This window comes from Papio anubis, chromosome 10, assembly GCF_008728515.1.
Source record: "Papio anubis isolate 15944 chromosome 10, Panubis1.0, whole genome shotgun sequence".
In the NCBI taxonomy this organism is placed as follows: domain Eukaryota; kingdom Metazoa; phylum Chordata; class Mammalia; order Primates; family Cercopithecidae; genus Papio; species Papio anubis.
The window spans coordinates 50,018,226-50,039,162 of NC_044985.1; the positions used below are offsets into that span (position 1 = coordinate 50,018,226).

A 20,937-nucleotide genomic window follows, 5' to 3' on the forward strand; every position below is an offset into this window, starting at 1 on the left:
ACTGAAGTAGAAGTGCAGGTGAACTCAACATTGTAAAAAAAAAGGCCGCGCGCGGTGGCTCACGCCTGTAATCCCAGCACTTTAGGAGGTCGAGGTGGGTGGATCACGAGGTCAGGAGATCGAGACCATCCTGGCTAAAAAAGTGAAACCCCGTCTCTACTAAAAATACAAAAATCAGCTGGGCGTGGTGGTAGGCGCCTGTAGTCCCAGCTACTCGGGAGGCTGAGGCAGGAGAATGGCATGAACCCAGGAGGCAGAGCTTGCAGTGAGCCGAGATCTCACCACTGCACTTCAGCCTGGGCAACACAGCCAGACTCCGTCTCAAAAACAAACAAGCAAGCAGACAAACAAAAAAAAAATTGTAAAAAAAAAAAATGTTCACAGAGGGCAGGAAACATGTAAATTATATTTAAACATTGTTTTACCCAGGAAACAAAAAAGAAAATTGAATTGGCATTTGATGTAAGTCTTTTCATGGCCCAAATCATCTACCTCATGTTTGAAAAATCAAAGTAAGACCTAACTGAAGAGAAGGTACTCACCCCTCATTTTGGTCATACCTAAAACAATTTCTGGGCCGGATGCGGTGGCTCATGCCTGTAATCCCAGCACTTTGGGAGGCCGAGGCGGGTGGATCACGAGGTCAGGAGATCGAGACCATCCTGGCTAACACCGTGAAACCCTGTCTCTACTAAAAATACACAAAATGAGCCGGGTGTGGTAGCGGCGCCTGTAGTCCCAGCTACTCCGGAGGCTGAGGCAGGAGAATGGCGGGAACCCAGGAGGCGGAGCTTGTAGTGAACGGAGATCGCACCACTGCACTCCAGCCTGGGTGACAGAGTGAGACTCCGTCTCAAAAAAAAAAAAAAAAAAAAAAAAAATTTCTCTGAGATGTAAGTAAAAAGAGCAGGTTAAAATTGTATCTCAATAAGTCTGATTTTAGAGAAAATTCTGGAGGTGGGAGGTCTGGGAATCATACTGAACAATTTTGATAATTGCAAAAAGTCCCTGAAATAGTTTAATAGTTTAATACTTGTCAATGAAAAAGTATATTTCACTATGAAATACACATTTGTGTATATTTGTTTTAATAGGAATATTGGTGAGGATCTGAAGGTCCATTTTACTGCTTTATTCTCCTTAATCCATTCAAGTGTTAAACCCATCTTAACAGGGTGCGGTGGCTCATGAGGTTCTCACTTCGTTGAGAACAGCTGCTGTGACAACTCTCTTTCCTTCAAAAATCTTAAGTCTCTAATATTTCTATAACCTAGTGGGTATCACAAATCAAAATAAAGTCCATTTGTATCATCTTTGTATTATTACGTTAAACAAGAGAAGAAATATTAATAAAATGTATACTTGATTCAAAGTCTCATTGTGATTAAAGATCTTCACAAGTTTCCTGATATAGACCCAAGCTGACTAAAATCTATTTTTCCAAATGTTTTCCTAAACCTGTGATCCTTAACCATTTCAATTAATTGGCAATAAAACGACTGAAACAATAAATTAGAGAAATATTAAAAAAGAGAAGCCAGTTTAGCATATAACTCTAATGTGGAAGACTATATCAGGAATATATTTTTTTCCTTAAATTTTAATTCTATGATATTGGTAGTTCCTTCATTAGTCAAGAATTGGTTATCAACTTTATGAATTCTTTTCTGTATACTTTCATTGCCAATAATTAATAATTAAAGAATAACAATATGAGTTAGTTAACACTAATTCTACATGAACGAAACACTCATCGATACATCTCCTCTGTTTTTTACTATAAATCTATATTGTCATTCAAAGGAAAACATAACTCTCACACCAGTGTCCAGGATCAAATATGATATTATCCATTCTTCAAAGGCCCACTTCAAAAAACTCCCTTAAGTCTCAATCTAAAACTCTTTAAGTGTCAAAAGCATTTTATTTTAACCTCATTGGTAGAACTCATCACTTCTTCCTTGTCTGATATCTTTCGTGTACCACTTTTCTGTGTCCTAATAAGCATCTTAAAAACAACGATTAGATCATGGGTAATTGGTTTTGGTTTTCCACCCTAAATAATACCTAAACAATGCCTTCCTATCTAAACTATACCTAAATACCTTTCTTTTCACAGAGAAGATACTGAAAAATATTGAGTGGATAAAGTGAGAGCCAAGGGAATGCCTTTCCCTTTGAATTTGCCTGAATAAATAATAAACATTTAAATTATTTGTGATCACTGGCTTTGATGTGGCATGTTTTCACAAGTTATACCTGTCCCAATTTCATGATTTTATGTCAAAATTTTTTAAGAAGAAGTACACGGCTGGGCGTGGTGACTCATGCTTCTAATTCCAGCACATTGGGAAGCCAAGGAGGCTGGATCACCTGAGGTCAGGAGCTCGAGACCAGCCTGGCCAACATGATGAAAACCCACCTCTACTAAAAATACAAAAATCAGCTGGCACGGTAGCATGCACCTGTAATCTCAGCTACTCAGGAGGCTGAGGCAGGTGAACCTATTGAACCCGGGAGGCGGAGGTTGGGGCGAGCCGAGATTGCATCATTGCACTCCAGCCTGGGCAACAAAGTGAGACTCCATCTCAAAGAAAAAAAAAAAAAAGAAAGAAAAAGAAAATACACAAGCAAATCCTGCTATAGGAGCTTATAAATGCAAAACTGAGAAGAAGAAACAAAGAGAATGTGTATTTCATTCCATATTGGAAGGAATTTGTAAGGCTGTATAAAACTAGAAAGCTTATTTATTACTGCAACTTGAGGGTGATCAACAATTACAGAATGGTAATCCATGATATATATTTTTTGTGCAGTAAAAATCCAGAATATGTGCTGCATAAATGCCTTTGTGTATGTCTGGCACAGTATCATTTAGTGTGTGATTGGATGAATGTAGGTTTCTGTCCTGACTTCTGAGTCCTTTTTTTATGGTGGTTACAAGGACAACAATATTTTAGTAACTTTTTCAACTCAGTGGGAAGTGAAGGCACTTACCATATGGCTGTTACCATACCCCACCTTCTGGATACCTGATGAGAGATTTGATGTCAAGCTGACCAACTGAGACTAGTCAACACGGCAGATTTGAGAATTGAGATGAGTGGCTCATAGAAGAGCACCTTATCCCAATTTTCTCCTGCTTGTAAGCTTGAAAGTGTTCACCAATCAGTATAAGGAAGAAAAAAATAAAAAGAAGTACAAGTCAAGAAAACACTAATTCAAAAAATAGGCAAATTGCTATGTCTACGCGATGCTATAGGACAGTGGTTGGAAAACTTTTTCTGTAAAGGGCCAAATGATAAATATTTTAGATGCTATTGGGCATAGGATTTCCATGGCAGCTATTCATCTCTGCCATTGTAATGTAAAAGCAGCCATGGAAGATACGTAAATGAATTAACACTCCCATGTTTGAATAAAATTTATGAACACTAAAATTTGAATTTCATATAATGTGCATGTGTCATTTATTCTTCTTTTGATTATTTTAACCACTTAAAAATTTAAAAATCATTCTTAGCTCCCAGGGCCACACAATAACAGGCACTGGACTTGCTGTGGTCTGTGGGGCATAGGTGCTGATCCTTGCTATAGAGGCTAGTCTTATACATGGCTATAAGGTGCGGGACCAGTCCTTTCATTTGCCTTGGTCCATTATTAACTTCATTTTTGTTATTATTAACTTACTTATATATTATTTATTAGTATAGCTTCAAGAGAGCATATGCCATTACTATCAAGATTAGAGAGAAAGATAGAAAGCTTTGCATTAAAATGAAAAGGCAGTGATTTTGAAAAATATAAATATGGATTATTTGGCTAGGGAAACTAAAACAACATTTTGTTCTCTTTCCTGTTCTTTCTTGTATTAAAATTATCACTATTCTGTTGCAATTAATGACTTTAGATATAATTATAAAATTATAAAAATAATAGATCACATCATCACAAAATAATTTCCACAGAGAAATTAAAATGTATGAACATCTGGTTACATACCACCAGGTTTCCAATGACCATGACCATCATGTAAACAATAAGGCACATAGCTTGACCAGCAACCTCCATACAGTCCCACATGGTCTCTATCCACTCTCCACACAGCACGCGGAACACAATCAGGAAGGAGTGGAAGAAGTCGTTCATGTGCCACCGTGGGAGTGTACAGTCATCATTGATCTTGCAGACACATTCTTTGTAGCTCTTACCAAAGAGCTGCATGCCGACCACAGCAAAAATGAAGACGATGATGGCCAACACTAAGGTAAGGTTACCTAGAGCCCCTACCGAGTTACCAATGATCTTAATCAGCATGTTCAATGTTGGCCAGGATTTTGCCAACTTGAAGACTCGGAGCTAAAAGCAAATATAAAGTTTAATATTAATCATTATGAAAATTTTTTCAATGTTTCCAATCTTGATTTTTGTTCAAAGTTTAAAGCTGACTTTAAGTCCTATAATATTGTCATTATTATCTGGCTAAAATAAACTATTCTTATTTTTCATTCTCATCTATTTTCAGTATTTCTGTAATTTTGTTCTACTTGCCCCAGAAAATGACAACAGATATTATGAAGAAAGTATGTACTTTTAGTTCAGGATTGCTATAGAAATCTCTTATAATTTGTGATATTATTTCTTTTAGAATTGATAATTTATCCTTAATTCTATTTTCTAATACTTTTATACATTTTTCATGCTGACATTTAGATAAATTCTAGCATATTAGAGAAATGTGCTTTAAAAAGTCTTTATTTGTTTTTATATTGTTAAGATCAGACAACAATTGTTTGAGGGATAACAATTTGATCTTTACTTCATAAAGTTATGAACATAAAATCATTGAAATTCTGTAAGTCATAAGCTTCTTACTGTGAAATAAATTATTGCACTATATTAATATAATAGAAAATATTTATATTATTAGTGTGCACTTCAAATTAGAATTGAGCATGTCTTCAAAAATTGTAAAAATATTCAAGTGGTTTCAGTTATTTAAGTGCATTTGTCAATGAGTGGATTTTATTTTACTTGATATCAAGATATAATCTTGCCTTTTGATTCAAATTCCAAAAAGTTTTAAATAATAATGCAAAACCAAATAAATATCCCTTTATTATAGAATATAATGGCAACCTTAGTTTATGTTTACCAGTCTGAATGATCGCAGAACTGACAGTCCTTCCACATCTGCTAGAAAGAGCTCCACTAAACTTAAAGTCACAATAAGGCTGTCAAAAATATTCCAGCCTACTTGGAAATACTCATACGGATCCATGGCAATCAGTTTTAATACCATTTCAGCTGCAAAGATTCCAGTAAAGACCTAAGTGAGAAACATAATGTTTTTCTGTTAATATTAGAAAATAGTAAATCAACACAATGATAATAATCACTGTTTGCTTAGCATTTACTGTGTTCCAGACAGTTTGCTAAATACTTTATAAATGGATATTCTTATCAACTTAGTCCTATAAACTAGGTATCACTCTTCCCTGGCTCCCATATAAGTATCAAAAGGTTGAAGCTCTAACTGTCCTGTCGGTGCTCATCATATTTATAGAGCGTTTTAGAATAGCATATTAAAATTTCAGCAAAGTAAAACATTTGGTAATTGACACAGTCACTGTTTTCAAAGAATTTATGTGGGTCAAAAAGTTGTTCTGGAAGAAGATAAAAAGAAAACATAAATTGATACTGAAATTTTGAGCCAGAAAAAAATTTTTTTTTTCTGATCTGACTACTGTTAGAGTAATAAAGAACATGTTGACTCACTCGTTAAAGATTTATCAGCAGATGAGAAAAAAGTATTTAATTGACAATATGGCAGCTAAAGTAAGACTTCTAAAGCTTTCACACAAAAGTGCATTGCAAAATATCAATTCATGATACTGGTATCAAAGGACTCACTTAAAAAGGCAACACCGAAATGAATCCTTTGGGTACACTTTGAGTCAAGGAATCTGATCAAAGAAGATTCTAAGGGAAATGTTTAGGTCTATAATTGTAGGAGTCAATTTTCAAATAATGCAGGATCAAGACGACTGGCAGGGAGCAGCTGGACTTGAGGTTGTGGTAATAGCTGTGACCAGGTAAATCCTTTCTGAGTTCACAGGGATGTAGTCATCTCAGTGAGAAGGTACTTATTTGCATGATCCAGATCTCCACCAACAATTAGAAACTAGATATTCCTGCCTTTTTCCAAAGATAAATAGAAGGGAAGAAGAATGCTAACTCAGCGAGCACATGGGGAAAACATTGTAACTGGGAATATTTGTAGACAATTTGGAAGAGAAGGCAGAGCCAGAAAAGAACTTCTGGTCTTCAAATATCAATTTGTTTGGGACCACGGCAAAAGCAAAATTATCTTATGTAGACATTGACAAAGATACCCAGAGTTATTCATGGTCTACGAAGAGTCGTAAGCTGGGATTCTCTAGCCCTAAAAATGAACTGGTGCCTGCCTCACATCCATAGTCAAAAACTGGCCCTTTGTTTACTATGAGTTAGTGTGACCAACACTGTACATTTTAGAGATCACTCTGGCATCAGTTTTCCTAATTGGATCTTATATCTTCTAGAAGCCTGTTGATCACTTTCTCACCTATCCTTGAGTCTTCTATGTCCAGTTCAACCATTTTGGTTTCTCAAAATAGTTGTTTTTAAAGCTTGTTTCATTAAGCTTTTGAAGTTTTGATGATAATGATGTTGATGATGATGATAGCTTTAATTTATTGTGTATTTACTATATGCGAGGCTAATAAGTAGAAACTAATCCACCTAACAATATGATAAATGAAATATAGTTATAATTATATTATAAATAAAAATTATCATTTTATAATGAAGTATTATTTTATAAATGAAATTAAATAATATAGAGTTAAAATATTTGTCCAAGGCCATATCACTCATATAATGCAGAATCAGCATTCAAACACAGGTCTTTGGGACTCTGAGGACCCAAACACTTCACCACTATTATGTCAAAGCAATACATCCACAGGTTTTCTGAAAGTATGTGAGATGTGTACTTACAAGAAAGCAGCAATGTAATTAGGAAGGTATAAGAAAGAACCAAAAATGTTAAGTGTTGTTCCCAAGAAATATGCTGGAAGAAAAAATCATTATCAACTCCCAAGATGGTAACCTTTTATAGAAATAGTATTGTTATTTATAGACCTCAACACTACTGCGCAATTATTTTGAAAGACATAACCAGAAACTTGGCTCTACGCATCCATTCATATGGTAACTTCTTGATATGCATAATTATGAGGCTGCTGATTCATCTGACATAAAAAAATATGAAATGACAGTGATGACAACTAAAGAGAGAAACTATGAGTATGCAACATACAATAAGAGACTTACCAAATTTCCTATAGCAAGTACATTTTTGAATTCCTCAGTCATTGGGTGATGTTCCATAGCCATAAATAATGTGTTTAAAACTATGCAAATGGTAATTGCAAGATCTACAAAAGGATCCATTACAATAAAGTAGATACACTTTTTGAATTTTATCCAATATGGAGAGCAATTCCAGATCAAGAATTTGTGTGCAAATCTGTACCACCAAGGTGGACATTTTTGTCTGGACTCTTCAAGTTCTGGGAGAAAAAAACAGAGAACATGGAGTCAGCCATTTGTATATTTCACTCCTAATCAGATACAAATCAGTGAGGCACTCTAATATTGAAACAAGGTTTGTAGTTTAGATTTTGAAAATTTAACAGTACTGTTTTCAATGAAAGTATAGCCTCTTACGTAAGTCTATTATGACATGTTTGTTGCCTAGATGAAGCATAATGAGGGTAAGGAAGTGAAATTAATGACTGCAAGCACATATGTGGGCATCTTTCAGAGGAAAATGCACCTAACATGTGATGGTAAACAGGAGAACTAATGTTTCCTTAACAGAGAAATGTATATTTTCCACCAATATGCATATTTTTCACCTGTGTTTTTAGTCCCATGACAACAATAAGATGAGACTATTCTATCCAGAAAAAACTCTTGCTGTAATAGTTCACGGATGAAAACAATCCTAGAACCAAGCAACTAGAAATAATTTATGGAGGACTCATGAAATAGACATTTCACACCATTAGCCAGCCCATTTACTTCTCATCATTCATTCAGGGGATGGGTAGACACTTTGTCTGCTCCCATGATGGGAATGTGGGGGTGAAGTGTTAGACCAGGGACCAGGTGGGACCTGGGGCATATTGTCAGGGGAGAGGGTAGAAGCCAGCACAGTTTGCAAAGTTGTCACCCTTTGACTATCTTTGCTTATTAGAAGAGACAAATTTGAGCGAATATGTAATTTGTAAGATTGGATAGGGACAGAATCACATAGCTCTGGGTTAACCTTGTTTTCTGCATCAATTACCATTAAATCACTTGTCTTTGAAAGGTCAGATCACCCAACATCTGTCTTTGTGGGGTTTTTTTTTCATTTTTGCAAAGTCATTTTTGCCATGTTATCAATGTGCGTGTTTAAGAGCAAATAAGTTTATCCATTTTTAAGCACATAAAAACACTTCCATCAATATCTGTTGGTTACCTTTACCATCATTTAAAACTATTTTATGGCCTCTGAATTATTCCTAAGAATTTCACGTGTCTATTTAAGGTTGACCAGATTTATGTTAATTTTATTTAAGAATCTGTCTGGTAAAAAGAAGATTATTACATACCTTCCACAGTGTTTGTTAATATGCTTGCTCTACTCATTGCTCTCTGTCTGAGGTTAGGATCATTCAGCATATCCTCTGAAAGGAGATAGGAACTACAACGCCTTTTCTTGTGTATTTGATTGGTTGTGCCCTAAAAAAAGATCAATTAACGTCTTAAGAACAGAATCCTAATAAATTGAAGGTGTAAGATAAAATCTTGCTTATATAGCTGTGGTGAGTAATTAAAAGTAGAGCTTAGATTGCTGGGTTCAAATTATGGCTCTGCTACTTACTGGCTGTATATCACAGGAGAGTTAATTAACTGTCTCAGTTTTATTATTGGTAAAATGGGGATAATCATAGTACTTGCTTCATATTCTTGTAAGGATTAAAGGAATTAATATTTAGGAGATAAAAAATAAAGCTAGCTGCTTTTTTGTTATATCACTATCATCACCTCTCTACCTTTCTGGGTGTCCAATTTATTCAGATAGTTTTATCATGTGAGAGTCCTACATGAAAACAGTTAAAGTGCTGTAGTACTGTGTATCTAAAGGGGTAGAATCTCAGTGTTCTCTGATAAATTTCTGGAATTACTTTGTATTGAGGGAACAACATTAATGAAACTACCATAATGCTTGTCTCTTACTGCCAAGGAAGACCTCATGAACTGAGCAGAGTATATGATGATCAATGACTCAGTTTGAAAAGAACAATTAGTGAAATGGAGAATGCAAGCTACATCTGAAAGAGGTGACCGCCCTTTCAGCTCTAGAAATTGTTGCCATGCAAAAATATGAATTCATGCATACCAAGTATATTTATTTTTGTGAGAAAATGTCTTATTTGTAAAACTTGAAAATTAATTCAAATTTAAAACACTATGTTGATTCCATGCAGGCCAGAAATACACACACATACTCACATACACATATATACACAAAAAACTATACAACTCTAGATCTATCACATTTGTCTGCTTGTGTGTGGTATGTGGTATATATTTTAAACACATATATTTAAATATACAAATATATATTTCTAGATTTGTAAAATTATATAGTTGTATATAGCCATGCATGTATGTGGTGTATCAAAACATATACAGGCATAAATATGTGCATGGGTGTATTAGACATATATGTGTATGTGAACAGACACACCCATTTGAGAGATCTCCGTAAAAAGTCAACTTTTTGAAAAGGCTCAAAACCATGTTTTCTGTGCTATAGTCTGTGAAATAAGAATGTGTCAGATTAAACAAATTATTTTCCATGTAGATATGTTTCAGGTATAGAGATGACATTATTTGTTATGCAGTGTTTTCATATAAACCATATATTGTGCCACAATTTTATGTTTATTGTATTACCATTGTATCTTATAAGTATCCACTAATTCCCCTAGTTTTCTAGTTTTCACTTTAGGATTTATTGTGATACTGATTTTTCTATGGTTAAAAAACTCTTAAATGAAGAAACTTCATTAAAAAATATGAAATAATCTCCAAATCTGATATAAATTATATAATATTTTACATACTATACACATAATTAAAAAACAAAATGCAACCAAAGTTTGATTCCACAGAAATTTAACATGCTCATTCAATAAGGAAAAGTACCTTGAGAGAAGGGCTTAAGCTGTATCATGCACACATAGAGGTCACATGTTACCTAAAAGCACATGCATTTATTCAAATTGAAATATATGTGTGGCCATGGATTTGATGGAACTATATTCTCATTTAAAATACTACACTGTCTGCAAATATAAATATATAAGCATGTAGCGTATGTTTGAAGTTTATTGGGCTAGTCAAAGCCCTTGCTGATATTAGTAATGCAGCATAGCATAGTGAGTGGGCTAAAGAGATATCCTGAAAACTCCAGGAATGAGAAAGATCTCACTTTCAAGCCTAATCAGACACCTTTCTCTAACCACTCAGTGACTCCTAGACCTTTGGAACTGCTGTAAAATTGTTGTTTTGCTTTTATGTTTGTTTGTATCAATGCTTGCGTTTCAGATATTTTGTTTTGATTCATAGACTCCAGATGAAATATTTTTAAAAAAGGAAAACAGTTATGTTTCATTTATGTAGAGGACCTAAGACATAGTCATTCTAAATTTTTTCAAGGTAAGCGTTCTACTGCACATTGGAGAGATAGCAGAGTGGGTGGTTAAGAGTACAAGCTCTGAAACAGACAGCCTCTGTTTCAACTTCAGAGCTACCGTTTATTACCTGAGTACATTGAGGTAAGTTGCTTTATTTCCCCATGCCTCAATTTTCCCATTTGTAAAACAGAGATAATAATATGTCATCTCGGGCCGGGCGCGGTGGCTCAAGCCTGTAATCCCAGCACTTTGGGAGGCCGAGACGGGCGGATCACAAGGTCAGGAGATCGAGACCATCCTGGCTAACACGGCGAAACCCTGTCTCTACTAAAAACACAAAAAATTAGCCGGGCGAGGTGGCGGCGCCTGTGGTCCCAGCTACTTGGGAGGCTGAGGCAGGAGAATGGCGGGAACCCGGGAGGCGGAGCTTGCAGTGAGCTGAGATCTGGCCACTGCACTCCAGCCTGGGCGACAGAGCGAGACTCCGTCTCAAAAAAAAAAAAAAAAAAATAATAATAATAATAATATGTCATCTCATGGGGTTGTCGTAAATACTAAAAACGTGTTTGCTGTTACTAACAACTCAAATAAGATTCCTTGGAATTCCTTGGAATAGGTACATATTAAGTTGTGACCTGAAAAAGATAGCAGTAGCTGGCAAGTAATCCAAATTTCTTCATAGAAATGGGATCTATTATTAACTAACATCAGCATTATCATTGCATTTTCTGTGCTGATATCTATCTATATATTTATCTTTCATAAATTGTTCTCTAAATAGATTATTTATAATCTTCAATTATAAAATTAATAGACAAGTACCTTTTTACAAAAATGGGATTTTATCTTTGAGTTAGATGCCTACAACACATAGAATGAGGATTAAGGTAATGAATCAAAGGTGTGTTTCTAGAGAAAAAGTATTGCAAAATGCAGAGCCATTCACAAGACCAGAGAGAAGGCCCTCCAGCAGAGAGACCGACTGATGCAGGAACAAGGGCCCAGCCATGCCTGAGCTATGTAAAACGTCCTTACGCTGTCATCAGAAGTTGCCTTATCTATTATCACCTCTGGCAGAAGCTGTCCATTGGGGAGCATGAGGGCTGAGCGTCCATCAACCAGGGAGACCACACCGTTGCAGTCCACAGCACTGTGCATTTTCCCGTTCACCGGCAGCATTGGTGGGGACCTACTGGCTTGGCTGATGTTACTGCTGCGTCGCTCCTGGGGTCTGTGGGGCACAAACAGTGAGCCCCTTCTGCTCTCATTGTCTCCAAAAATGCTGTGCTCATCATCGGCAAATTCAGTCTCAGATCCTATATCTCTTCCTCGGCCTTTGAAACTAAAAAGACTTGTTCTGCTGCTTCGCCTTGCAGAAAACAAGGAGCCACGAATGCTGAGTGGTGACTGCAGAAAAATTACAAAATAACATGTATTTGCTGAAGCACCTACTAACAGAAGTATACTTCATATAAATACCACTGAACCCACTGGCCTGAGGGCAGGTGGCTCTGTACTGACTTAAAAGAAACACACTTAAAACCGAAGCAATTCAGTGAGAAAAAAAACTTATTCCACTGAAGGGATGAAATGATTTGCAGAACTCATCCTTTCAGGACCAGGTAAATTATTTGTTGCTGTACAGCTCTCTAATATTCTGGTCTAGAGTTACTGCTCCTTTCTTTTAATGCCATTCATTTTGCTGCACAGAATATCTCATTTAAAAAAAGAACTTAGTATTACCGGTCATTCACCTTTTTATATATCAATCCCCAAGCTTCACAAAAAACTGGAAATCATGCTGTCTGCTTCTTTGCATTGAAAATCCACCTTACGTACTAAGAGCTCAGTTAGAGTGTATTTAAAAAGACCATTTAACACCAGTTAATTTATAGTCATTAAATATTTTTAAAGTAGTTTCCCAATACCAAAGAGGAGGAAAAATTCTTGCTTATATGACTCATGTCCAGGATGCAAAGCCTTTGGAAGGATCTAGTTCAATAGACATTAGTGCTTACTATGTAAAGAACAAAGCAGCAAATATTGTGAACAATGGAAAAAGTATGGCAAGGTCTTTGCCTCAAAACCAGCTTGGACTGCTCCTGTCATATTTATTTTTATTGATGTATGTGTCCAAGTTCCGTATCATCGCCTAGGTTCAAGTGAAATTGTGAAGGCAGGGACTCTACCTTTTATTATTGTGTATATCAGGCAGAATCTTGCAGATTCTTAACTAGATTTTTAGTTTACAAAAATGATTTGTGGGGTTGTGTGATGGAAAGCAGGGAAGTCCTAAGGAAAATAGAAGTAATGGTTCTTCTTGGGGATTTGTGCAGAATTATAGGCAGGGAGATCTGAGAGATGAAGGTTCCAGTGAAAAGAGAAAGGGAAAGAGAACTTCCACATAAGCAGAATTAACGGACTATGGCATTACATATTAGTAGTTGATGTGGTTGGGGGTGGAGGATATCAAAGGCTTCTCTAAAGTTCCAAATGGGTGAGTGATACTCAGGTAATACTATTAACTATAATGGTTAAGAAAGAAGCAAGGCCAGGCATGGTGGCTCACGCCTGTAATCCCAGCACTTTGGGAGGCCGAGGCGGACAGATCACGAGGTCAGGAGATTGAGACCATCCTGGCTAACATGGTGAAACCTCCGTCTCTACTAAAAATACAAAAAATTAGCCAGACGTGGTAGTGCCAGCTACTTGGGAGGCTGAGGCAGGAGAACGGCCTAAACCCGGGAGGCGGAGCTTGCAGTGAGCTGACTGTAGCCTGGGTTACACAGCAAGACTCCGCCTCAAAAAAAAAAAAAAAAAAGAAAGAAAGAAGCGCAACTAGTCTATAGTGTGAATAGCCTCTTTATTTCTACAATGGTTCTCAGGAATATTTTGTTTCTGAAAATTAGTTTACTAGAAAATATTTTGACAATTCTGAAACTATAAGATCTTTCAAAAATGATCAAACCCAAATGAAAACCTGTGTACATCTTTCCATTAACGCCCAGCGATACTAGGTTTTTACCTAAAATCATACCAATGAAGTCACTCACTATCCTCTCCTGAGGTCTCTTACCCTAAAATAAGACATTTTTCTCTATCATTCTGCCTCTGGTGATACACATTGAGCAGTTTGGGTGGTACCTGACTGGGGGTAGACAATCTCTTTTCGTGTGCTCGCCTATGCCCTTCAACACCAAGGTGGAAACTTTTTCTTCTGATGTTCTCCTCTGAATCTGATTTGGACAGTTTCTCAGCATCTCCCTTTTCTTCTCCACTGGAGAGCTTCTTTTGATTCTTTTTCTTTCTTCTGTTTCTTCTTTCTTTAGCACTTTTAGAGCTCAGTCTGGATGTTTCAGAAGAACTCTCTGAGAGGCCCATAATTCTGCTTCTCCTAATACTTGTATATTCAGCTGCTGCCGCTGCGATTGCCTGGTTGGGCCAAGACATTAACACTTAAATGAGTCATTTCCAAATCCTAGGAAACCCTAGGAGAGGACATCTTTCACCTATCAGCATAACAACATGATGCATATAATCATGTCCTTTAAACATGAAATGATCGTTTTCTTTACACAGTCATCAGAATGCTTACAAAGTATATATATATTTTTTGTCTCAGGTTGAAATAAAGCTCTATTGTGTTTTGGAATTAAACTATCACATGTTATTAATTTGCTTACAGTAAAGACAAATTAAATATTATATGTTAATGTTTTATAAGGTAATATTGGAACGTAAAACTCACATAAACCATGTAATAAGACAGACAATTTGATGATCAGGCAATTAACTCCATATCATCAATAGAATCAGGCACTCTATGGTTTAATAAAGATTGAGTTATCTGAAAAATAAATGAATTATTACAGCACAATATTGTAAGAAAGTGGTAAGGTCAATGAGTATTGGCCTGAATGAAACTTCTGGGGATTCCCTAGGTAGTACCTGGGATAACCCAGTACTTATCCTTTTACAAAAATGTTTTGTTTATGAACACTAAAAAAATTCTTGTAAAAACATGGGAAATAAAGATACAAATGAAAAACAGAAAAAAAGTCATCTTACATCCCAGAAATAATTGGTGCAAATATTTCTTCCATTCTTTTTATATGTCTGTATAATTTTAAAACTGAGATTGTATCTGACTACAGAATTTAATCCATCATTATTCTAAAAGATTTTTCCTCATGACATCATAATTTTTAAAAAACACATAGTTCTATGGCAAAATAATACTCTGAGATACACAGTTTTCATAATTTTCTTAGTTATTTTCTAATTTTCCAAAATTTAAATGTTTTCTGATTTTTACCATTATTCAAATACTGCACTGAATATTTGTGCATCAGAATTTATCTGCATTACAGATGATGGCCCTCCCCTAATACATTAGATTCCTTGAAGAGATTTAACTAGGTCAAACCTTCAGACAAATGTTAAGACACCTGCAGTATATTTGAAATTATGTTTCTCTTCGTACAAGCCTTCTCAAACATTTACACTGAAGAATCTCTTTGGAGAGAGGATTAAGGAGGAAACTTTCAAGGATCTGTGACAACCTGAAGTAGCCACATCAAAATTATTATTTTCTTAATATCTCCTGTTTTATCTTAAAAATCCTTGTGACATTAACAAAACATGATGCACTGTGGTATTCATACCCCATAGAACAGTATCTGTTAATTTTAACATTAAAATAAGTTTCCTGAAACCACTGTATACAATTGGTGCTCTGGGCAAATCCATTTTGAGTGTGTGTATATATACATATATATATATGCATATATAAACACACACACACACACACACACACACTCTAAGTCATTGTAGGTAAAAGGTTTAGGAGGTACAGCCTTAGATCACTTTCCATGCAGTGAGATGATTATGGCGAAAGTGTCAATTCTAGCTCCGTCCAAAATTGGTTCCTTTATCCACACCAGAAATGAGGATGCAGTTTATACACAAAAGTTCATTAAAGAAAATCTAGCTGGAGAAGGCCGAACATACACCACAGAGCCTCTGTTGTAACCTTTTGCATCTCTACCTCTGGGAAGAATTTTAAATCAAATAACAGTACCTCAGCTTCTTCTTGCTCTTTTTTAAGTCGGTCTAACATCTGTTGAAATTCTAATTCTTTCTGTTTAGCTTCTTCAATGTTTGCCTGGTTCTGTTCTTCATAAGCCATGGCAACCACAGCCAAGATCAAGTTTATTAGATAAAAGGAGCCCAGGAAAATCACTACGACAAAGAAGATCATGTAGGTTTTGCCAGCAGCACGCAGCGTCTAGGGAAAAATGGAAATTGTCATTTGAACAACAGAAAGTTTTTTAGTAAATTATTTCAATTTGACTGGCATGGGCAAATTTGACAGTTTTGTATAATCTCATGTTATCAAAAATATAAAGAGAAATTATATCTTCATGGAAAACAAATATTAAACACATTTTCAGTACAAAGAATATAGCAATGTAATATGCTTGTAATAAAGTCATGTATGATTCTTTATTATTAAGTGTAGTAGTATAAAAATCATGCATTTTTTCCTATAGCCTGAAAATTACTCATAAAATCAAATCCTTTGCTCACTTTCAAATTTTAGGAACAGGTGATATCTATAGTCCCTCTTACTGTTAAAATTCTATCTTTTCCTTCTTTACCATCAAATATTAATAATATCATTGAATGTTAACTCTAGGGAGATAGTCTTATTTAATTACTTTATTCATCTCATAGGTGTTTCAATTAACTTTTTTTGGTTTTCTTTGCTTTTTAAAATAGATTTGACTTTTCAAAACAGTTTTAGGATTAGAGCAAAATTAAACTGAAGGTACAGAGATTTTTCTTTCTTTTTTTTTTTTTTTTTTAGCATAACGTGCAGGTTTGTTACATGTGACACGTGCCATGGTGGGTTGCTGCACCCATTAACCCATTACCAACATTAGTTATGTCTCCTAATGCTATTCCTCCCCTTACCCCCCAACCCCAACAGGCCCCAGTGTGTGATGATCTTCTCCCTGTGACCATCTGTTATATTACCCAACTCTCACTTATGAGTGAGAACATGTGGTGTTTGGTTTTCTGTTCCTGTTTTAGTTTGCTGAGAATGATGGTTTCTAGCTTCATCCATGTCCCTGCAAAGGACATGAACTTATTCTTTTCTATGGCTGCATAGTATTCCATGGTGTATATGTGCCACATTTTCTTTATCTAGTCTATCTTTGATGGACATTTGGGTTGGTTCCAAGTCTTCGCTATTGTGAATAGTGCCACAATAAACATACGTGTGCATGTGTCTATACAGTAGAATGATATATAATCTTTTGGGTATATATCCAGTAATGGGATTGCTGGGTCAAATGGTATTTCTAGTTCTAGATCCTTGAGGAATTGCCACATTGTCTTCCACAATGGTTGAACAAATTTACACTCCTACCAACAGTTTAAAAGCATTCCTATTTCTCCACATCCTCTCCAGCATCTGTTATCCTGACTTTTTAATGATCGCCATTCTAACTGGCATGAGATGGTATCTCATTGTGGTTTTGAATTGCATTTCTCTAATGGCCAGTGATGATGAGCTTTTTTTCACACGTTTACTTTAAGTTCCGGGATACATGTGCAGAACATGCAGGTTTGTTACATAGGTATACATGTGCTATAGTGGTTTGCTGCACCTATCAACACATTATCTAGGTTTTAAGACCTGCATACATTAGGTAGTTGTCCTAATGTTCTCCCTCCCCTTACCTCCCACCCCCCGACAGGCCCTAGTGTGTGTTTTTCCCCTCCCTGTGTCCATGTGTTCAAATTTTTCAACTCCCACTTATGAGTGAGAATAGGCAGTGTTTGGTTTTCTCTTTCTGTATTAGTTTGCTGAGGATGATGGCTTCCAGCTTCATCCGTGTCCCTGCAAAGGACATGATCTCATTCTTTTTTTATGGCTGCATAGTATTCCATGGTGTATGTGTACCACATTTTCTTTATACAGTTTAACATCGATGGGCATTTGGGTTGATTCCATCTCTTTGCTATTGCAAATAGTACTGCAATAAACATACATGTGCATGTGTCTTTGTAGTAGAATGATTTATATTCATTTGGGTATATACCCAGTAATGGGATTGCTAGGTCAAATGATATTTCCGGTTCTAGGTCCTTGAGGAATTGCCCCACTGTCTTCAAAACTGTTGAACTAATTTACACTTCCACCAACAGTGTAAAAGCGCTACTATTTCTTCACAGCCTCACCAGCATCTATTGTTTCTTGACTTTTTAACAACACCATTCTGATGGACTTGAGATGGTATCTCATTGTGGTTTTGGTTTGCATTTCTTAATGATCACCGATGTTGAGCTTTTTTTCATGTTTTTTGGCCACATAAATATCTTCTTTTGAGAAGTGTCTGTTCATATCCTTTGCCCACTTTTTGATGGGATGAGAGGCTGGTTCAATATATGCAAATCAATAAATGTAATCCATCACATAAACAGAACCAATGACAGAAACCACATGATTATCTCAATAGATGCAGAAAAGGTCTTCAGTGAAATTCAACATCCATTCACGTTAAAAACTATCAATAAAGTAGGTATTGATGAAACACATCTCAAAATAAGAGCTATTTATGAAAAATCCATAGCCAATATCATACTGAATCGGAAGAAGCTGGAAACATTCCCTTTAAAAACTGGCACAAGACAAGGATGCCCTCTCTCACCACTCTTATTCAGCATAGTGTTGGAATTTCTGGCCAGAGCAATCAGACAAGAGAAAGAAATAAAGGGTATTCGAATAGGAAGACAGGAAGTCAAATTGTCTCTGCAAATGACATGATCCTATATTTAGAAAACCCAATCATCTCAGCCCCCATGCTCTTTAAACTGATAAGCAACTTCAGCAAGGTCTCAGGATACAAAATCAATGTGCAAAAATCACAAGCATTCCTATATACCATCAATAGACAAGCAGAGAGCGAAATCATGAATGAACTCCCATTCACAATTGCTATAAAGAGAATAGAATACCTAGGAATACAGCTTACAAAGGTTATGAAAGACCTCTTCAAGAAGAACTGCAAGCCACTAATCAAAGAAACAGGATAGGACACAAACAAATGGAAAAACATTCCATACTCATGGATAGGAAGACTCATTATCATGAAAATGGCCATACTGCTGAAAGTAATTTATAGATTCAATGCTGTTCCCATCAAACTACATTGACATCTTCACAGAATTAGAAAAAAACTACTTTAAATTTCATATGAAACCAGGAAAGAGCACATATAGCCAAGACAATTCTAAGCAAAAAGAACAAAGCTGGAGGCATCACCCTACCTGACTTCAAACTATACTATAAGGTTACAGTAACCAAAACAACATGTACTGCTAACAAAACAGACATATAGGCCAATGGAATAGAACGGAGACCTCAGAAACAACACCACACTTCTACAAGCATCTGATCTTCAACAAGCCTGACAAAAACAAGCAATGTGGAAAGGATTCCCTATTTAATAAATGGTGCTGGGGAAACTGGTTAGCCATACACAGAAAACTGAAACTGGGCTCCTTCCTTACACCTTATACAAAAATTAACTCAAGATGGATTAAAGACTTAAATGTAAAACCCCAAACCATAAAAACCCTAGAAGAAAACCTAGACAATACCATTCAGGAAATAGGCATGGGCAAAGACTTCATGACAAAAACACCAAAAGCAATTGCAACCAAAGCCAAAATTGACAAATGTGATATAACTAAACTAAAGAGCTTCTGCACAGCAAAAGAAACTAACATCAGAGTAAACAGGCAAACTATAGAATGGGAGAAAAATTTGGCAATCTACCCATCTGACAAAGGTCTAATATTGAGAATCTATAAGTAACTTAAACAAATTTACAAGATAATTAGCATTTATATTAATAATTGTATAATATAATATACTTTTATCATACAAAGCATTTTAAAGTGAATTTAGAATAGTATAAACAGATATTAAATGAAAAGTAAGTCTTACCTCTGATGAAAAATTATTTTAATTTTTTTACTTGTGTTTCTTTGAGTAAAGGTGACCACTTGTTGCCTATTTAAAAAATATTTGCATCCCGTTTTTGCTGTAAAGTGCATCTTACATAATTTCTGAATTCATTTATAATATTCTTGGAAATAAAGAAATATAAAATAGGCCAAAAAAGAAAAAAAAGACAAATCTGCAACTATTCTGATAAAAGTGTATCATTGTTATGCGTAATATAGAATAATCATTTTGCTCTCCTTCCTTTTGGGTTGGCTGCTGAGAATATACAAGTAAATAGAGACCACAGCCCCAACAGGTTCACATTCAAGTTAGAGGAAATGGCCATGTGAATTAACACTTACAGTACGAGAGATCAATGATATAAACAGAAGAATATACAAAAAGTCATGGAAGTCTACAGTTGGGAGCAGTTGATTTGGGAGAGAAAAACTTAAAGAAATGAATTGAATCTTTAACTGTAAATAGGAGTTCAAAAATAAAACATGGTGAGCAGATGAACGTCAGAGAGCCTTTTCTCTTCAGGCCATCCCAAGCATGCATGGAAAACAGTACATGTGCAGGAGCAGCTTGAGAAAACATTGCAGTATGTCCCGGTACTTAACTAGGACCCCATGGGATAATATACTCAGGAAGGGGAAAGATCTAGAGATTAAATATGCCCAGAAAAGATAAGAAAATTATTTATGATTCAAGAACTATCCATATTATTAGTTATGGGAGTAAAACACTTATAATTTTAGTAATAAGATAATAGAGTTTCCTCCATTCTCAAATAAATAAAAATCCTCCTAATATAGGCTATTAACATACACCAGATACATATGCCATTCAAAAATACAATGCATGTTTCTCTTGGCACTCACCTGTTGGTAAAGGTTTTCCCAGTAATCTTGGGTCATTAGCCTAAACAAGGCTAAGAAGGCCCAGCTGAAAGTGTCAAAGCTCGTGTAGCCATAATCAGGGTTTCTGCCAATTTTCATACAGGTGTACCCCTCTGGACATTGGCTACACATGAAAAAGAACATTATAGGTGAGAGTGTCTTCAGGACACAAGCTAAATAGCCTTAGTGAAAAGTTGCAAATTCAAGGTTTCTT

General features: G+C 35.7%; 1 protein-coding gene and 1 long non-coding RNA gene across 8 annotated transcripts in view; one reads left to right on the forward strand and one right to left on the reverse strand.

Annotated features, from left to right (window-relative positions):
• The window catches only part of SCN9A (sodium voltage-gated channel alpha subunit 9), a 188,013-nt gene that overhangs the window by 79,021 nt on the left and 88,055 nt on the right, over window positions 1-20,937 (reverse strand). For 5 of the 6 annotated variants that reach the window (XM_031651326.1, XM_031651324.1, XM_031651325.1 and 2 more), the window contains 8 exons: window positions 20,706-20,847; window positions 15,880-16,086; window positions 13,944-14,231; window positions 11,835-12,206; window positions 8,706-8,835; window positions 7,378-7,616; window positions 5,156-5,329; window positions 4,003-4,359 (listed from right to left, as the gene is read on the reverse strand). In XM_031651326.1, the coding sequence (XP_031507186.1) occupies window positions 4,003-4,359; window positions 5,156-5,329; window positions 7,378-7,616; window positions 8,706-8,835; window positions 11,835-12,206; window positions 13,944-14,231; window positions 15,880-16,086; window positions 20,706-20,847 (1,909 nt within the window). The remainder of the gene's footprint in view (window positions 1-4,002; window positions 4,360-5,155; window positions 5,330-7,377; window positions 7,617-8,705; window positions 8,836-11,834; window positions 12,207-13,943; window positions 14,232-15,879; window positions 16,087-20,705; window positions 20,848-20,937) is intronic. The other variant, XM_031651323.1, reaches the window with a different exon arrangement.
• The window catches only part of LOC110740886, a 57,745-nt gene continuing 40,988 nt past the window's right edge, over window positions 4,181-20,937 (forward strand). Inside the window, exons 1-2 of one of the 2 annotated variants that reach the window (XR_004176539.1) lie at window positions 4,186-4,267; window positions 10,822-10,940. This is a non-coding gene — a long non-coding RNA (uncharacterized LOC110740886). Of the gene's footprint in view, window positions 4,268-10,821; window positions 10,941-20,937 lie in introns of both variants that reach the window. The other variant, XR_002516129.2, reaches the window with a different exon arrangement.